The following is a 14,732-nucleotide window of genomic DNA, read 5'->3' on the forward strand; positions in this document are numbered from 1 at the left end:
GTGCCGCGAACGAGCACATATAGGTGATCGGCGGGCTATGGACCCGCCGATCGCCTATATGTGAAACACCCGGTAGCGGGTGTGTGCATTTAGCGGGTCTTTTCTGCCCGTGCGTGCCCGCTAGGGGGCGAGCAGAAAAAAATTGCCGTCTGGAGACGGCAACCCGCAGATGCTGCAGTGCCGTCCGTCCGTTTTTTTACTACGGGCGGACGGCAAGAGGTTAAGGTGGGTAAGGTTTTAGAATTCCATTATTATTTACTTCTGTGGTAAAATATCATAAGCTTTATAAGCACTAGTGCGAACTACCAATCATGTATTAATTATTATTCATGTACAATTAATTGGCGATGAAACTTTCTGCACCAAAGCGGACAACCTAACACTCAACATACCGGAGGCCTTGATGAGCACTAACCTGGATGTATTCTTTGGAATCGAGCTGAAACTGGACAATGCATCGGTTTAGGAGCTCTTCATGCCGCTCCTGCTTAAACATATGCTGCAAGGGAACAAGGAAGACATCATACCCCGTATCTGGCTCTCAGCAGGGATTCTTGCATTTGGATGTGTCATTTACCTGCATGTTTTCCTTGTTAAACACATGTGGAGGGAACATTTTCCGACCTTGGCGGGGAAAATAAACCTGGATCATTCGGTCTCTCTCCTCCCACGTGGCTTTCCGCAAAACGCCATCTGGCTCTCGTACTACCATAAACCTTTCCTGTATTAGAACAAAGATATAGCAATCTTTAAAGCAAAGCTCTTGCCACAAAATAACAAGATAAAACAGAATAGCCCAACAAAAGATAATGTAACAAACCAAATATTCCTGTAATAATAGATTTCAGTCCAAAGATTTCCACCACAGTACTTTTGTTCTGACACTAGATGTCCAGCATCATTTAACCCACTTCCTCTGAGCTCAGGTCATCCTGGACCCACCCCAGCCATTGACTGGACAGTGAAAGGAGAAGCTGCACAGTGATGTGCTCATCTCTTTGTCACTCTGCTCTCTCTTCCTATCAGCAGGCTTCTTGTCAGCACATGATTAGCTCCTTCTGCTGCTTCTTCCACCACACCCCAGCCCTGCTGTACTGGGACTGCAAAAGGCAGATACCAGGTCACATTCAGGTACTCGCACTACTTTTGTAAAAAAAATAAAAATAAATGTGTTGATGTATTAATGATTACAGAGCTGCATTCATTTGAGTTTTATATATGCCTAGAGCTCAGCTAGAGCTTTAACATAGCACAGGCTGCCCTAACAAACCACAATTTGATCATGTAAATCTAAGACACAAATATTCCAGCTACAAAGTGCCATATGTGTAACGTACTCCGGTGATTGCTAATTCACCTTAAGGTCACTGCATAGGACAAGGGGGCACTCTTTGCGTCTGGAGGAAAAGAGGTTTAACCTTTGCATACGGAAAGAATTCTTCACAGTTAGAGCTGTGAAAATGTGGAATAGACTTACCCAGGAGATAGTTCTAGCTAGCTCGGTTAATGGTTTTAAAAAAAAAAATCTGGATATATTCCTAAATGCACAGACTATTACTGGATATTGAGTTCTTATAGGTATATTAAATCAGAGATTGTTGATCCAGGGAATATCCGATTGCCTTATGGGCTCAGGAAGGAATTTTTTCCCCCTATTGGAGGAAGTTGAACCGTGCTTTATAGGGGTTTTTATGCCTTCCTCTAGATCAGGGGTGTGAAACTCAATTTAATCGTGAGCCTCATCAACATTATGGTTGCCCTCAAAGGTATCTGTAAGACTATATAAATGTATCTAATCTTTATCATAATTGCCTCTGCATTCGATTATCACTGCTTTTAGTAATAACTTAATACCTAGATCTGAAAGTAGAAGTCTAGGAAATGGCCTGGAGGGCCGGATTCGGCCCCTGGGCCTTGAGTTTGACACATGTGCTTTAGATCAACAGTGGGTAATTGTGGGCATAGCGTTCTGTTTAGGCTTTTCTTTTTTTCATATCGCTATAGGTTGAACTCGATGAACTTGTGTCTTTTTTCAACCTGACTAACTATGTAAGAGCTGTGTTTAAAACCGCATTCTGGGCAGAATGATCATTTACACACCGCACTAGGTGTGTAAATGATCATTAAAAAGCTTGGGTTATGTGCAGAGGGCGGCTACAAAGTAGAAATATCTTCCTTTGAGGAATAGAACACCGTCCCCCGTACACAACGCCCAGCTTCCGGTCACTGAAAAGAGGATGTGATGCCTCCCAAGCTGTACAACAGTAAATAGAAAGATGTCACCAGCACTCCAATCCAATGATTCAGGTTAGTGTAAATCCATTCTATTGACGAAACTCACATAGACAAGCGCTTTCAGGGGCCACACAGAGTGCCCTTCATCAGGCTCAATAATGACAATGCTGTACAACACCTCACTTGTATCACCCGCCCCTCCATTCATAAAATGTCTTGTATTTTTTAAAAGGATACAATACATTCTATGATTGGAGGAGAAGAGGGGGCGTGCATGTGGCATCCTTTAACTCCTCACTGACTGCACTGGAAATGGACCCTTGGGCTCTTGCAAAATAGTTGAGGTTCATTTGTACTCAACCCTTTGCACCCCTTGTATGTATTTAGAGAGACCTGTTCTACTAAAGGCAAGTGGATAACTCATTCAAGTCCAACTCCTGCCAAAGCTTTTCTGTAACAGACTAGGGAAGAGTAAACCCTTCTGCTGTGTTTTTATTGCTCTCTGACCCCACTGGAGAGATTTCCCCTGTTTTGTCACTGTGACAGCAGGACAAAAAGTGAGTTGATCAGTTGTCACTGGGACAGGAAGACACAGGCAGTAGATACAGCCCGACAGAGGTTCCAAGCTTTCCCAATGTCACTGAATGTCACTTTGCTTCAGTCCATGTCTCTTTTTGAGAGGTTTCTTGTCACTTGGCAAGAAATGAGGGGAACCTCTCCAATGGAGACACAGACCACAAACATCACTGGACAGGGGCTCTAACACATCCGCAAGCTGCAGTTAGGGTGTAATGCACGTGATAAGGAATTTGTGAAAAGTCCCGACTGAAAAATGTGGACTAAGAGTTGTTTGTTTCCCTTTTACCAGCCTTTATGCACATTGCACAAAGCTTACACACCAGTAGGAGAAACCTTAGTTTCAGAAAAGGAAGTTATTTTCAGCTCAGCCCAATGAGATTTGATCATTAAAGACACGTGACTGAAAATAAAGATCCTTATACTTGTGTTAAAGTGTTCGTAAACCCCCAACAATGAACGTCTCTTATTTGCTCCTTTAATAATTGCTGGTCCTTACAGCAAACTTGTGAGCTGATAGCTTCATGTGCTCTGCCTGTGCTGCATTCTTCTCAGTTAACGGTTCTTCGTTAACTCTGAAGACTACAGAACCCAACCCTCTATTATGGGCAATAAGGGAAGGGCAGTGTTCTGTAATCATATCTTATTTCTGTTGTCCTGCTATAGATGGGTGAGTGAGTGTTGTCATTCCAGGACAGGAAATGTGTTTCTGGCCGGATCGCCAGGTGAAAATTAGGGGAAAAAAGCTTAAAAACAAAACATTAACTAATGCAGCCACCACATCTAAGGACTGGTAAGCTGCAATATATTATATTTGATTTTACATACATGTTTAAAGCTTTGTGAATTGAGCCGTCATACTTCTTCAGCCAGGCAGTATACTCACATGGTGTGGTGTGCTGTATGTGATATCGGTGAACACATATTTGGCAGTGTCTGTACCAGCAAGAATCTCATCCACATTCAGGATTTCATTTATTGGTTGCCGTTCCTCCAGCATGGGTGGCATCTCTAGGCACTTTGTTGCAGCCTCTGCAGCTTTCTGGACGGCCTAAGTGACAGGAAGAGAACAAACGTTTACAAACCATAGCACCTTATTACACTCTATACAAATGAAACAAGCTTGCAAAAATAATCTTTCCATTTCATTATCCTGCTGAACTGGGATCATCAAGACTCCTTCCGGTTCTAAAATCCTATTTCTATAAAACCGTTAGCACACGCAGGGCTCTCTGCATACAATTTACTGCGAGGGACTGTATCTCTATAAACGGATATGCACACTAGGATAGATCACTTCATTTACAGGCATGAACACGCAGCATTTGCATCTTAAAGAGTAACTGAACTCTGGAAGCTGTGACAGGTAGAGGGTAAAAGACTTGTCGCCATTACTGCCTGTGTTGTCCCTGCACCTGATCTCTCCCCCATTACTGACTTACTATGCCTTCTCCTGCACTGTGCCTGTGTGGAGGTGGCCACCTTGGAAGTGACAGGGCTTTGCTTCCTCATGTCAGAGTCTCCAGCAAGGAGAACAGTGAGTGGCCCAGTAGTAACATCACCAAATCCCACACCAACTAGCAGTCAGAAGGAGCTGTACCTTATACTTCACACTGCAGATATACAGCTACAAATCTGCAGGTACGTAAGTGCCTAGGCACACTGGCATACCAGGAATTGCACTGCTATTTTTCAGGTGGAATTCCACACAAAAGGGTTGTTTTTTTAAGGCACAATTAACATTTCTAAATTTTCCTATAACACAGAAAAGCTTCACTTTTTTAGTTCAGTTCCACTTTAAATATAATAATAATAATAAAATATTATAATGGAGAACACTGTAACAGTAATACTATGGTTAGACCACAACACACTAGTCACAGTGAAAACATTTACTTGCACCTGGTAGCCCAGCAATCATCACCTCCAGATTCAAGATTTCCAGAGTCACCGGCACAAATTATTAATGTCTACTGTGACCATGGCTATCAATACACATTCACAGCACTGTGCTTACTGAGGGCACCCAGATAAACAGGCTACCTTCTGCCCAGTACATACTTGAACACAATAATGACAATGTCTGTCTATAGCTCCAGAGTTGTAGTGCATTTAGCCCCCTAAGGCAGCAAAACACTCACTGCAAATGGAGTTCAACTGCGAGGGGCTTTCATGAGTTATTCCATTAAGTACCTGTTCATATTGTTCTTGTGTCATTAGCTTATACGTGGGTAGTTTCCTTTCTTGCTTCACCGGCTGGAAAACTTTCTCCAGATCTAGACCGGTAATCTTCTTCAGCATGCTCTGTACTTCTGGATCTGTGAACCTGGGGGGTCCATTTACTGAACTGCGGGCTGGTAAATAAACAAACAGACATTACATCACAATAAGAAGCCCTACAGAGCCTTACGCAGCCCTACAGAGCCTTAAGCCCGTGACACACTGCATGCAAAGCCCTGCAGAGCAAAGCTGTCAGGCATGGAGGTTCCTTCATTTCCTTGAAGGAGAACTATGACGTGAGTGCTTTTCACTCCCCTCATAGTTCTAGCCGACCTGTGACCTAGGGTGACGGGAGGACGCTAGTTTGTGTCCTCCTGTTACCCCATAGTTCTCCTTTAAGGGCTGGTCCACCCCATAGCACTGCACTAAAGGCACGGTACCAGTAACACACTCTATGTGTGCTGCCATTCATTTGAATGGCATGCTAGTGCAGCCTTGCATTGTAATACAGTGCGCAGTACAGCAATTCCATGTACTGCAGTGGAAAAAGTAGTGCATGCATTACTTTTTTCACCACAACACCCTGCTTTGCAGTACCACACACTGTGCTGCAACACATGCCTGCCAGGAGGTGAGCTGGTTTGCTGTTCAAATGAATTCAAACCTAACACGTGTTTCATTGCAATGTGCGATGGCAGGTGCTACATGCACAGGTACCATACTTTTACCACAACACTATGGTGTGAACCGGCCTTAAAGGGTTATTAAACCCTCACGTTTTTTTTTGCATATATCTACTGCTAGCAAGCAAATATGATAAGCAGATATATGCAAAACATTAAAAAAAAAAAAAAAAAGAAAAACTTTTCCAAAGGGTTAAAACTTAAGGCCCCATTCACACTGAGCGTATCGCAAATCGCGCAATTTGCATTTTGCGTGACATCGCGCAAATGGTTGCATTGAGCAAAGTAGAATCGCGCCGAAATCCGCTCCAAAAAGGGTCCTGTTGTAGCGACGCACGACCCGCGACAGCGACGAACAGAGCCCCATTGCCATGCATTGGAGAGGGATATCGCGCGGTAAATATCCGCGATATCTCGCAGATTACCGCACGATAAATCGCTCAGTATCCATGGGGCCTAACTGTACCTCCGTTGCGCGCTCCGGTGCGAACATCTGAAAATTCTCGGGCAGTGTCTGTTTACATCCTATTATCCCCCTGACTCTGCCTAGGTCCAGAAAACAGACAGAACAGAGTTCCCTTTTTTGCAGACCTGATGGTGACAGATCAGAAGTAATCTGATGTAAACAGACACACGTCCACTTACATCCAACTCCACATAGACCAACATGGGTCCGATAAGTTCAGTTTGTCCCCCTATGGCAAGATGGAAGGAAAAAAAAATCGAATGGACATGTAGGTCAACAGAGTGACTTTTGTACCTCTCTGCTCCGATCAGAATGGGGTCTGTGCATGGATCTCCTGCTGATCGGAACAGACGGCGCTTGTGTGAAACGGGCCTAAAGCCTGTGGCACACTGCACGCGAAGCTGCGCGGAGCAAAGGGAAGTGGCGGTGTGCGGGCTTTCACATGCTCGCATAGCTGAGCGTGGCGAGATGAAAAAATTAATCTTCAGCCAATAGGATTGCTTATAAACCCTCGCATCAGGACGCAAATTTCATTAGGTTCTTACACGTGAGCCGATTGGCTGAAGATTAAGTCTCTCATCTTGCCGCACTCTCACACACTGGATGCGAATCTCTGCGCCTCGCAGCTTTGCGTGCAGTGTGTCACGGGATTTACTCTCCTGATCCCTACTCCCGCCAGGGCAGATAGACCAGTCCCTGCAGCCTCTTCTCCCCCCAGTCCCCAGTGGTCTAAGGTCCGCTGACATCATCAGGTCCATGATGAGGCTGAGGGCCAGTCCAAGGGTCAGAGTGGAGGGGGAGACGAGCAGAGCGCTGACTGGCTGGGAAGCGGAGATCAGGTAAGTAAATCTGCTTTACTCGCAACTAGACAAAAATGAGCACTTATCCTCTACAGTCCCAGGACAGAACCCCTGTCCTGATGGACTTTAACCCTGGTAGTGTGGAGGGGGGCTCACTGCAACAAGGAATGTGTCCCCCCCCCCCGGAGTCCGGCTTTACCCGACAAAACATCCGGATATCGCCTTGTTCTTGTGCTGGGATCGCACGGTGTGAATGACCCCCAGTGACAGCTGACTCTGCCAAGGTCATACTCTGTGTAAAAGACATCACTAGACTGTCAGCTCTTCAGGTTATTTTGGAACTCTATTGTAAGAAGTGTCACTTCCCACATACACCTGCTGTCAATGACAATCAATGAAAGCCCAATGTCTCCTTATACCAATGCAGGGGACATGCGGCGCAGATCTCAGTCGGCCAAGTCCAATGACTGAGCTCCCTCTTTCTCAGTGTGTACTGTTATCAGGAGCTCACCTCCAGCACACAGCGTCCTCCGTGCCCTTTCCGGGTGAATCCTCCTCACCAGCCATGCTATGCGGGCAGCCATGTCTACGGTGTCACAGCCGGATAGGAAGGAGGGCGGCCGCAAGGCATTCCGGGACGTGTAGTCCTTCGACCGAGAGGGGCTTGCGCATGTGCGGTGCTGCCGAGAGTCGCGGCCTTCCATGCATGGGAAGGGCGGAAATGAGGCCGGATAATGAAAATCGCAGCGAAAATGTTTATACGGATTAAAAAACATTGGGGGGGGGGGGCATTTATCAAAACTGGAGCAGTCAAAATCTGCAGCAGATTTGCACTGCAATCAATCAGCTCTCATTTTCAAATCTCAACGGAGCAAACTGAAGTGAGATGCTGATGCCGGGGACAACTGCTCCAGATTTTGTTTGCTCCAGTTTGCTAAATTCCCCCGACTGTGTCTAACAATTTTATCATAAATTAAGATTTAGCAATTATTATGACCTCCTTTATTAAAACAGGAGGTTTGGAATTAAAGTAAAAGCTGCATGACCATTCCATTCCATCTGGGTCCGCACCAGAAAGTCTCTATAAAGGAAATAGGGTACAGCCTGCTTGCTCATTATTGTCTACAAGTACAAATCTCGGATACAGACAAATCTATTTTCCCACTGCTTGGTCTACCCCAGAAAGCATAAATGTTCACTAATAATGTGGCACACACGGCATATTATTACATTGTGTCTACAGCTCATTGCATGCACCACTATTCTTTAAACCTGGACCTGAATGCATGAGTGTCAGAAGACATCAGGAACACCTCCGAATACTAACACTGTTCTGGCCCTAGGCGAGATGGTTAATGAGCTATTGGGGTTGATTTACTAACCTTATAAACACACCACGAACATGTATACACCTCTGTAGTGTGTTCCCTCCCTGCATGATCTATGGGTGGAATCTAAACACCTTTGTAGTGTGTACACACCCAGCAGGTGTGTTGTGCAAAGGCAAGCATGAATTGCAAGGTGATGTTGTGTAAATTAGCTCTATGTTGTGTTGCTTGCGTTGATGAATGCAGGAATGTAAATGCATGAGCAAACCATTTTTGTCTAAACTGTGAAGCAGCATTATATATGCATCATGTGCATGATTTTTCCATATATGGCATTAGTGGAAATATGCTTTTAGAGACTTTTTGGTTGATAAATATGTTTTGCTGTGTAAAAATCACACGCACCTAGTGCGTGCGTGTGTTTAGGTTAGTAAATCACCCCCATTGGGTCATTCCGCATTTTAGGAAACTAATGGGGGGAAGAGATTGTGCAATTATGTTGTGAAACTGCACATATTTACACAGACATCACATGTTCCTTCTCCAAGTCAAACATCAACATGGTTATTCCCATAATTAGTGAGTAGAATTGAATTATGATTTCCCACTACTAGACTGACAATTGTGTTAGTAAATAAAAGGACAGGAGTAAACTGGACACATTTCATTAGGAGAAAACACTAGAGTCTTGTGCACTGGAGGAGAGAAAATATATTGGAGGTAAATGTATATGTATGGTAAGGGTAATCCTACACACTCACCATCAACAAGAGCTCAGTGGATACTGTACACCAGGTATGAGTCTGGAATTGGTTGCCAAAGACCAGTTATGAGTATTAGTGCAAATATTCACAGTGTTGTTTGGTATGTGTATATGTATGGTACAACACTGTGAATATTTGCACTAATACTCATAACTGGTCTTTGGCAACCAATTCCAGACTCATACCTATTGTACGGTATCCACTGAGCTCTTGCTGATGGTGAGCCTGTAGGATTACCCTTACTATACATATACACTTACCAAACCTTCTCAGGTTTCCAGTCATAATCTCCCCTAAACTTTACTTACTACATGTCTTTTGTGTTGTTATTTGAACTAATATTAATGGACCCCTAAATCAGAGGAAATATCAGATGTTTAAAGCCAAGTTAGCTTTGTGGAGCTTTAGGATTAAGGGGGTTATTCACAAAAGAGTGAAGAGTTTGGAGAAGGCAGGAGAAGTGAACAATCTAGGACAGGGGTGCCCACTATAACAAGTAGTAACTAGCATGCTCTGTATGCAACTTCTAACAGCGTGGGAAACGGGAGGCTGTGCTTGTCAGTGGATCCAGGGATCAGGTGAGTATTTAAAAAAAAATTATTTTATGTTCCCGGGGACATGTAGGGCTCATTCACACTGGAATTGGCCGACACGTACAGCTCCGTGCTGCATTCAGAAAAATTCTCCAAATCAGCTCACTTTCCAGTTCAGCTATGTTGTCCTAGATTGTTCCCTTCTCCTGCCTTCTCCAAACTCGTCACCCTTTTGTGAATAACCCTGTAAAAGTTCTTATATAGTTCTTTTATTTATATTTCATGTAATTTCTTCTCATCTATACCATTTAGAACACTGAAAAAATCAGATTTTTTTTTAACCGCATGGTCAACAAATCAATAGGTGTTCAAAGTCTTCTGAATGCTGCAAAGAAGGACCCTTGCTCGCTATGTGAAAAAAGTAATTTCTCTGCAGAGGTCTGCAGCTGTTCCATCATCCATTTTTTTGACATGACAATGTAGGCAAGGTTAGATTTATACGTTTTACCTTCCTAGGTCAAAGATCTTTTGCCTGCTACCCCAGTAAAACCGACTAGAATTAGTATTACACTAGGAACAGCAGACATCATAGTAATACAATATTGCATCTGAGGATAATGAGGCTGAAAAAGACAGTAGTCTGATTTTTTTGAACTAATAGAACCAAAATCTATTTTTATTCCATAAAATTTGATATGAAAATGCTACATTAATTACAGGTGTCTACCATATTGTATAAGAAAATAACAATAAGGCAGGTACCAAACATGCCTATGCTATAATGTTCAGAAGGCAGATTGTGCAGTGCCATCCTCTGGTCACGCCAGCACCCATTTGATTACATTGGGATTCTGGTTTGGAGAACAGTGGGATGCATGCTATTTCAAAAGGCAGATTGGTCACAATATTCTATGCGCTGTGTGTGTCTATATAATGTTTGGGCACTTTCAAATTGTGATTTCATTCTGTGCTAAAACATTTGGTTGGCAGACTATAAAACATGGTCATCTGAAAATATTAGGTATTTTAAAAATCTGGCCTCGGAGGAGTGTCCACTGAAATATCATACAACACTTCAACACAATACAGACCATTCGATTGGTTATATCATTTCTGTAAACAAACTCTGGAGGGTCAACAAAAAGCTGCTGCAATAGGCAGCTGCAGTTCTCAATTACCACTGAAATGATGAAGGCTTACTAAGGGTCATTCTTGAGAGCAGATGGTTTAATACATCAGATTGAACTCATTCTGTACAGTAATGGATTTGCCACAACCAAAGACTAGGCAAACTTTGCTAAGTATTTTGCACTTTTAATCAGAGGCATACGACCGCTGCGACCCTGGTAGTTCCGCCAGCGCTTTTAATCCCATTTATTTTACTGTTGGTTTTGTCTCTTTTGTATTTTTCTGTAAATATTTTCTTGCAACCTTTACTCTTTCTTTTCATAAAACAATATTTTAAAATCATTAAACGAAATCTTTAATGCTGTGATCAGAAATAAAAGAATCCATGCCTCTGAAGAAAGCTTCCATATTTTAAACTCTGTTACCTTTACTGACCTTTATGAATAAGTGCAAGGGGGGAAACATGTGAGAGGTTGTAGCTGGTTGGGGGTGTGCAGTGCTGGTATGTGCTGCTTTATACACTTTTATTCACTGTTATACTGGACTTGCTGTAAATTTCAATAAAGTCTGAAGTAGTGGAATTCTCTGGATAGTGCGGTCTGTTCGTATACTACTACATTCCAAGGTGGAGACGCACCTTTTAGACCAGCACCTGGGGAGTCCTGATGGCGGCTAAGGAATTGGAGCGGTGAGATTTCCTTTGGCTCTACATCTGTTACCTTTCTGTTTGGTGTGGCAGTAAGTGACACAAACATTTCATAAAGACTAGAGCCGCTACAAAAGATGCTGTACATGGTGCATTTCCATTGAAACACAAGGTGGTAGCCACTGTTTGTGTATGTAAAGGTTTAAGCACAATGTTAGCTGTCACAGTGATGATCACTGTCAGTCTGCTCAGGGCCAGATCTCCCACAAGCTTCGGGGCGGCAAAGAGTAGAGGGGCGGCAGGGGTGTGGAATTCCTATTGTCGACACCCGGGACATGCAGTCCCGGGTGCCAGGCAGGTATTTTTTTATCTACATTTAGCCCTGCTTTGGCGTGGGAAACTGCAGCTCGTTTTCTACAAGTGATCTCAGCGATGCCGAGATCACTTGTAAGTAGCCTGCTCATCTGTCCTCCCCTGCCGCCCCCCCGCGTGGTCCGCCCTCACCTCTGGCTGCCTATCCCAGGGGTGGTTTTCGGGCTCCCACGGCAAGGTGGTTCAGGATAGAGAACAGGGAGCAGAGCGGAGAATGTTCGTTCTCCGCTTTGCTCCGTGTGAACACTCGGACTGGAACGCTGCACTCGCAGCCTTCCCATCTCAGTTATCACAGGAGAGCCAGCACAGTACTGTGCTCAAACACCTGTATGTGGGGTGACAGCGATGCCGAGATCACTTGTAAGTAGCCTGCTCATCTGTCCTCCCCTGCCACCGCCCCGCGTGGTCCGCCCTCACCTCTGGCTGCCTATCCCAGGGGTGGTTTTCGGGCTCCCACGGCAAGGTGGTTCAGGATAGAGAACAGGGAGCAGAGCGGAGAATGTTCGTTCTCCGCTTTGCTCCGTGTGAACACTCGGACTGGAACGCTGCACTCGCAGCCTTCCCATCTCAGTTATCACAGGAGAGCCAGCACAGTACTGTGCTCAAACACCTGTATGTGGGGTGACAGCGATGCCGAGATCACTTGTAAGTAGCCTGCTCATCTGTCCTCCCCTGCCGCCCCCCCGCGTGGTCCGCCCTCACCTCTGGCTGCCTATCCCAGGGGTGGTTTTCGGGCTCCCACGGCAAGGTGGTTCAGGATAGAGAACAGGGAGCAGAGCGGAGAATGTTCGTTCTCCGCTTTGCTCCGTGTGAACACTCGGACTGGAACGCTGCACTCGCAGCCTTCCCATCTCAGTTATCACAGGAGAGCCAGCACAGTACTGTGCTCAAACACCTGTATGTGGGGTGACAGCGATGCCGAGATCACTTGTAAGTAGCCTGCTCATCTGTCCTCCCCTGCCGCCCCCCCGCGTGGTCCGCCCTCACCTCTGGCTGCCTATCCCAGGGGTGGTTTTCGGGCTCCCACGGCAAGGTGGTTCAGGATAGAGAACAGGGAGCAGAGCGGAGAATGTTCGTTCTCCGCTTTGCTCCGTGTGAACACTCGGACTGGAACGAAATACATTTAAAAAGTAAAAGATAATAAGATAAATAAAAGTGATAAAAAAGTAAAAAAATTATAAAGAAAAAAATTAGAACCAACCCTGCTGCCGCTGCCATCTGGTTAGCACTCTCCATTGGGGGGTGGGGGTGCATTGAGGAACCTGGCCTTGGGGCAACAGAGAGAGTAAATCTGGCCCTGAGTCTTCTCGCACTTAAATTGTTCCATGAGCTGGAAAATCTCTGTACACAGTGAGGCTAAGTGGTGTATGGTGGGAGCTGAGACTGCGCACTATCAAAGCTTGAGGTATACTTTAAATAAATGTATTTTTTGGCACCCCGCCCCCCTATCAAGTACTAGGTTTTCTAAGAATGGAGATGTAGAGTTATAGATTCCATCTTCAGCTTTATCTGTTGGTGAAACCTGCATGGATATTTACTGTTAATATAATCCATCAAGTACTTGGCACCACAACAATAGCTGGATGGGGGTTGTGGTAAACTAGAGAATCTTACATTTTCGGGCCTGAACATATAACAAAATTACCATTTTGGAATATGTTTTGCTAGCAGAGAAAAAAAAGCATAGAGAGCTTAGTGTGGAACCTCAACAGTCAATTCAATCTGCAGATACATAAAAAAAGTAATGACTGCAGGTAATAATAATAATATTTTAGCTGTAGTGCATTGGGGAGATTTGCCCTCACTTCCTGTCCCTATGACACCAGGGCAACAGATGTAGGAGAGGTTGCTACTGGGATAGGAATGCACAAACTAACACACTCATACACACACACACACGCACAAACACACACACAGCATACACTTCCTATCTTGGAGACACAACAGGAAGTGGGAGGAAATCTCTGCAAAATGAGAAAAATTCCCCTCTTAGACAGTTTTCACAGGAACAGTTGTCGCCACTGAAAAATGTACCCTTACCTTTGCTGCAACTCTAAAGATATGTGTATTATATATTTGTTACAACTCTCTTTATGATAGCATATTTCTAATTCCAGATTTATTTCAAATAATCACAATGCCCAAAACTGAATGAACAGCAAATTCTACTTTTCTATTTATTTACTATGAACTAATAGCTAACACAAACAATCAATGAGTACTGATTTTTAGAGGAAATACATCTTAAAAAACCTCAAGGTAAATAATAAATATGGTAACTAGATACTTCAATCCATTTAACATTATCCTAGACCTATCTTCGACCTTTTTAAGCATGGGATTTATGCTTATCATTCCATATTGTCTTCTGTCTATAAAGAAGGTAAGCATTTTCCATCTCACACAGCTGTTAACTGTTTTTCATCCAGGTGACAATCAAAAGGTTGTTATTTTTATTAGTATTTTTCTTTCCTATGATAAAAATAATATTCATTGGAAATGTAAGAATAGCCCAATTCCCCCCCCCCCAAAAAAAAAAACTTTTTTTAAATTTTTTTTTACCATGGGGGAAAAAAACTTTTTTTAAATTTTTTTTTACCAGTGGGGAAAAATGAAATGTTTTTGTTGCTGTTTGGGTCCTCATCGGTGAGATTTCTCTTTACTCTCTATCCCGGTGACACAGGAACAAGACATAAGAAGGTGAGGGTATCACAGGGACAGGAAGACACAGAGGGAGAGAAGAACCTGACTGATGTACTAACTCCACCCTAGATAACTATTGTGCATGTCTTTGCTGTTTCTATCAACATAAGTGATTTATCCCTGAACCTCCTGGACAGGAAGTAAGGAAAATCTCCCCAACAGGGACACATTCAACAATAAAAACCTGATAGAGAATCCTAATAGGTTGGGCTTGATGGACTAATGTCTTTATTCAACCTCAAATACTATGTAATTACTTCACTTTATATATATATATA

At 43.8% G+C, this 14,732-nt stretch overlaps 1 protein-coding gene across 2 annotated transcripts in view; it reads right to left on the reverse strand.

Moving 5' to 3' along the window:
• Positions 1 to 7,611, reverse strand: part of MRPS22 (mitochondrial ribosomal protein S22) — an 18,642-nt gene extending 11,031 nt beyond the window's left edge. Inside the window, exons 1-6 of one of the 2 annotated variants that reach the window (XM_018573585.1) lie at positions 7,492 to 7,611; positions 6,356 to 6,365; positions 5,005 to 5,158; positions 3,698 to 3,862; positions 578 to 721; positions 416 to 499 (exon numbers count right to left, since the gene is read on the reverse strand). In XM_018573585.1, the coding sequence (XP_018429087.1) occupies positions 416 to 499; positions 578 to 721; positions 3,698 to 3,862; positions 5,005 to 5,158; positions 6,356 to 6,365; positions 7,492 to 7,564 (630 nt within the window). In that variant the 5' untranslated portion in view covers positions 7,565 to 7,611. Of the gene's footprint in view, positions 1 to 415; positions 500 to 577; positions 722 to 3,697; positions 3,863 to 5,004; positions 5,166 to 6,355; positions 6,366 to 7,491 lie in introns of both variants that reach the window. The other variant, XM_018573584.1, reaches the window with a different exon arrangement.
• Positions 7,612 to 14,732: the final 7,121 nt, after the last annotated feature.

Source organism: Nanorana parkeri, unplaced genomic scaffold, assembly GCF_000935625.1.
Source record: "Nanorana parkeri isolate BGI_ZX_2015 unplaced genomic scaffold, ASM93562v1 scaffold2438, whole genome shotgun sequence".
In the NCBI taxonomy this organism is placed as follows: Eukaryota; Metazoa; Chordata; class Amphibia; order Anura; family Dicroglossidae; genus Nanorana; species Nanorana parkeri.